The sequence below is a fragment of the Oryza glaberrima genome, chromosome 1, assembly GCF_000147395.1.
Source record: "Oryza glaberrima chromosome 1, OglaRS2, whole genome shotgun sequence".
NCBI lineage: Eukaryota > Viridiplantae > Streptophyta > Magnoliopsida > Poales > Poaceae > Oryza > Oryza glaberrima.
This window is the reverse complement of record NC_068326.1, coordinates 9,558,725-9,562,790: the sequence shown is the minus strand read 5'-3', so window position 1 is coordinate 9,562,790 and position 4,066 is coordinate 9,558,725. Positions and strand designations below refer to the sequence as shown.

Genomic DNA, 4,066 nt, shown 5'->3' with positions numbered 1-4,066 from the left:
TGGTAAAGGGGAACCACAATCTAGATTGAAAGTATGTCATCGAAAGATTGGACCAATCTTAGCCACACACGTGGCACAATCGGTTCTCTACATCTAGTAGATGTGGTAGATTTGTGAAAATAAATGCACTAGGTTACACAAGACACTAGGATAGATGCGGCGGTTGCGATTAAAGTTGGACCATTCTATAACAACCAATTTTCCGCATGCTCCCTCATCATAACCATATAGTTGCCGTGATGCCCACGCAATCATAACCCTAGGATTGCCGTTAGGCCCACGCAACATAATCCTAGGTTTCCCATAAGGTCCGTGCAACTTAACCCTAGGGTTAACCAAACTATTCCTTTAATTTCCTCTACATGGTACTCATCTTTGTGAGATTGTTGTGAAAGGATGTTGACACTTTTGCACTACTAACTGTTTGTTTATATACTCGTATATATTTAGGATCCCATGTAGAGTTGATGGGTTTGACCGGGGCAAGTGAGTTATGGAAGTAGAAGGGGATCAACCTCACATAAATGGGTGATCGGTAGGGTGCGGTTGGGTCTCTATTATCCCACAATAGATTGTTTCGGGGCTGCCTATACATTTGTGGATAAATTTTCTTCTTAAAATTTGATAAATGTAATATAGTATAATCGTGGTGTAATTACACTGTAACTTGCATGTTACTACGATGTAACTTACAAAAAATATCCCTTCGTAACATGCTATTTTTATGAAATGGAGGTCGTGGGACCGATTCATCCGATATGTACGTGTGCTATGATTTTTTTCCCTTCCTCACACAAATCTTGAGACAAATCTAATTAACGGTTTAAAGTTATGTGAAAGTTACAAACAAGTCAAATTTTAGTTACATATATTTTATCTGTTTCATATTATAAGACTTTCTAGCATTGCCCACATTCATATATATGTTAATGAATCTAGACATATATATGTGCCTAGATTCATTAACATCTATATGAATGTGGGCAATGCTAGAAAGTCTTATAACCTGAAAAGGAGGGAGTAAGTTATACACTATGGCTGTGTTGTAACTACATCCGTCATTTTTTGGGGAGAAAATTTGTCAACAAATATATAGCAAAATTGTTTGTTTCTACGGTCATTTTTTTAAAAAGAAAAATAACTCACTACTCCACCTTCCTGTAGTTGCACAATAAAGTTGTCACTCCGTGACCATCGATGTCGAAGGTAATTCATGCTAGTTATGGTATAACATGAGGGCTATGTTTTGCCACGCCACCAACATTGGCAATGTGGCATGGCCAGAAATACCATCATTTTGGAAATATATATGTAGATGTTTTACTCATATTAAAGGATTCAAACAAAACATGTGGGGGTAACTGGGCCAGATTGAACGGTCAGTTCAGACGAGCTAGCTTTTATACTCGTCTATCTAGATTCATATTCATAGTGTCACAATCTAGTGCTAGGTTTGCTTATTTTTGTACGGAGGAAGTAGTAGCTAGATGAGAACCCAACCAGAGATAACATAAGGAGAAAAAGAAGATAATAGAAAAACCAATCAATGATTAGGGAAAGAAGCAGGAGACATCCTCACCTAAGCGCACATGGATGCAAGCGATCGAGCGAGAGAGAGAGAGAGAGAGAGAGAGAGGATCGAAGCGAGACACATCGTGCATGGCATCCACACAGCGATAATCGAGCGGATTGGACCAAAGTACGAGCCCGCGTACGTACGATCGACCGGTGGATCCACGCACCGGCGGGCGCGCGCGGCGGACGGCGGAGGCGACGAATTGCATGCGTAGTCGCGTGGTCTCTGCAGGTCCACCCGCCCAATCATTCATCCATACTACATGCGCGCCACTAGCTAGCACACACCGATCTCTCTCTCTCTCTCTCTCTCTCTCTCTCTCTCTCTCTTTGGCAAATGGCAATGGAGGCAGCGTGCACGTGCAGCCACTGTGAGGCGCATAACATGGCTGCGCGCCTCGCTTGTCTCCCGGATCTTGCCCCCCTCCCGCTTCCGATTAATCAGCTCTCAGCTCGCAACGACATCATCATCACCTCCATCATCATGCTTTGCTTGCTTGCTCTAGTTAATTAATTAATAATCATTATCAGATCACCCGGCTAGCTCGGCTCTCTTCTTCTTCAATTCCCTCTCCTTGCCGCCTGCCACAGTATATATAGAGACTACAAGCTCCAACGCCATGGCTCAAACTGTTCGTTTGCAGCTGGTAGCTTAATTTTCCTTCGCATTTCACACTTTAATCCCCTGCGAATCCTCACGTACACTCGCTTAGCCGTGGATATATTCACATACAGATATTGCACTGTTGATCATTTCTCTGTCGACCCCCTGCTCCTGTTCTTGCCTAGCTTGCTCTTATATATGGCCGGTTCATGGGTGCGCACCATCACGTCGCCGTTCCGCAAGGTGTTCGGCGCGCAGCCGCACAAGGACGGCGGCAAGCGGCCGCAGCAGCCAAACTCCGGTAAGCTCTCAATACTCACAGTTCTAGTCTGTCAATCTATTCAAATCTTACTGAAAGCTGCATAAGGAAAGAAATTAAATCTTACTTGATTCTGTGCAGGGATGATGGTGCAGCACGTCGTGGTTGACGCCGAGAGATCGAAGCTGCACGGCGAGGTGATGGCGTGCGCGTACGAGGACGTTCAGGTGATGTGGGATATGCTGGACAAGGCCAGGATCCGTGAGTTCAATAGCAGCTAGCTGTTAATGCCTTGATGGATGGTCGTTGGTCACCGATCAAAATTATGCTTCTGTTTGATCAAATTTCAAGAGGATACATCGAGCATGAAACCGGTGTATATATAGCAAGATCGATGGTAATCTCTTCTTGGCCGTGCCGATTGATCGACTCCATTCATTTCGGGCTTAGTTTTGATCCCTGTCGGTGATGATTTCTAGCTACCTGCGGATCCAATCGTCATGTCGTCGCGTCGCAGTTCTGTGTTTGGTATGTGCAGTAGAAAGCTAGTATAGCTTTTGGTTGGTAAACCTCTGCTCGACGGACGATGTGAGAATCCCCATTGGCACTCTTTTGGTTGAGGTGCTGAATTGGAGAGATGTATATTTTTGTCACCCGCTGGACCTGGAATCTTTACCATTTCAACCAACTCTCTCTCTCTCTCTCTCTCTCTCTCTCTCTCTCTCTCTCTCTCAGAGAAATGGTATCTCTCTATAGCTAACTACTAGTTGGGAGCCATCAAGATCTGAGGTCTGTCTCAATAATATGTCTATTATATTATTTAAAACGATGTAAGAGTTGCATATCGGATTCAACGGTACTTTTTAAATAGCTCTATCTACGTAAAATTGCGCGGGAATATCCACAATACAATTCTATTTATAGAACTAGAGTCGTAGATAGAGTAATTAAATAACATATTAAATTCTACTTCGATTCAAATAACCCCACGTAACTGATTTGCGTGGAAAACTTGACTAGTACTATAATATATGCAATATATATAGCTTCTAGCATGCATATTTTTTCGTAGAATATTTCATGAGGTAACAAAGTCTACAAGGACATGGTGCTGTGTCAGCACTCTTTGTTTTTCCTTTAATTTATTATTTTTCTAAGACATTATATTATCTGAATTGAAACTTTGTAGTTTTTAAAACCAAAGATTATTTCTGTATAGAAAACAATTTTTTCTCCATAAGTATTGCATTATCTTTGAACAATCCTAGCTCAATCCTTTCCTAGGATATTCCAAGTATTTAAAATCAAGATTATCCTTAGTTGCGCCTGTTTGGGGGCCGCTCTAGCTGCGGTTGATACAAATTGGGATGTGTTTCGCGCACCAAGTTCAAAATATTTTAGAAGTTCTGTATAAAATTACTAGGTAAAGGTCGCCTCCAACCCGTTACAAAGAAAAACCAGTTGATATACCCGTTAACGTTGTAACCAACAAGAGAATGTTTTCACAAAAAGGTTTCCGTGGTAGAGAATGCGCAATATCCTAGTTCTGCCTGCTGGCAATTTAAAGTGTTATCATAATTAGACCAGAGCGACATAGCTAATGTCATACTACTATTACACCAAGACAA

The 4,066-nt window shown here is 42.0% G+C and overlaps 1 protein-coding gene across 1 annotated transcript; it reads left to right on the top strand.

Annotated features, from left to right (window-relative positions):
• The first annotated feature begins 1,954 nt into the window (after positions 1-1,954).
• LOC127759815 (uncharacterized) lies at positions 1,955-3,122 on the top strand. Its single transcript, XM_052284039.1, has 2 exons — positions 1,955-2,480; positions 2,580-3,122. The coding sequence occupies exons 1-2, from the start codon at positions 2,378-2,380 to the stop codon at positions 2,717-2,719; spliced, it is 243 nt and encodes an 80-aa protein (XP_052139999.1). The 5' UTR covers positions 1,955-2,377; the 3' UTR covers positions 2,720-3,122.
• The last annotated feature ends 944 nt before the right edge of the window (positions 3,123-4,066 follow it).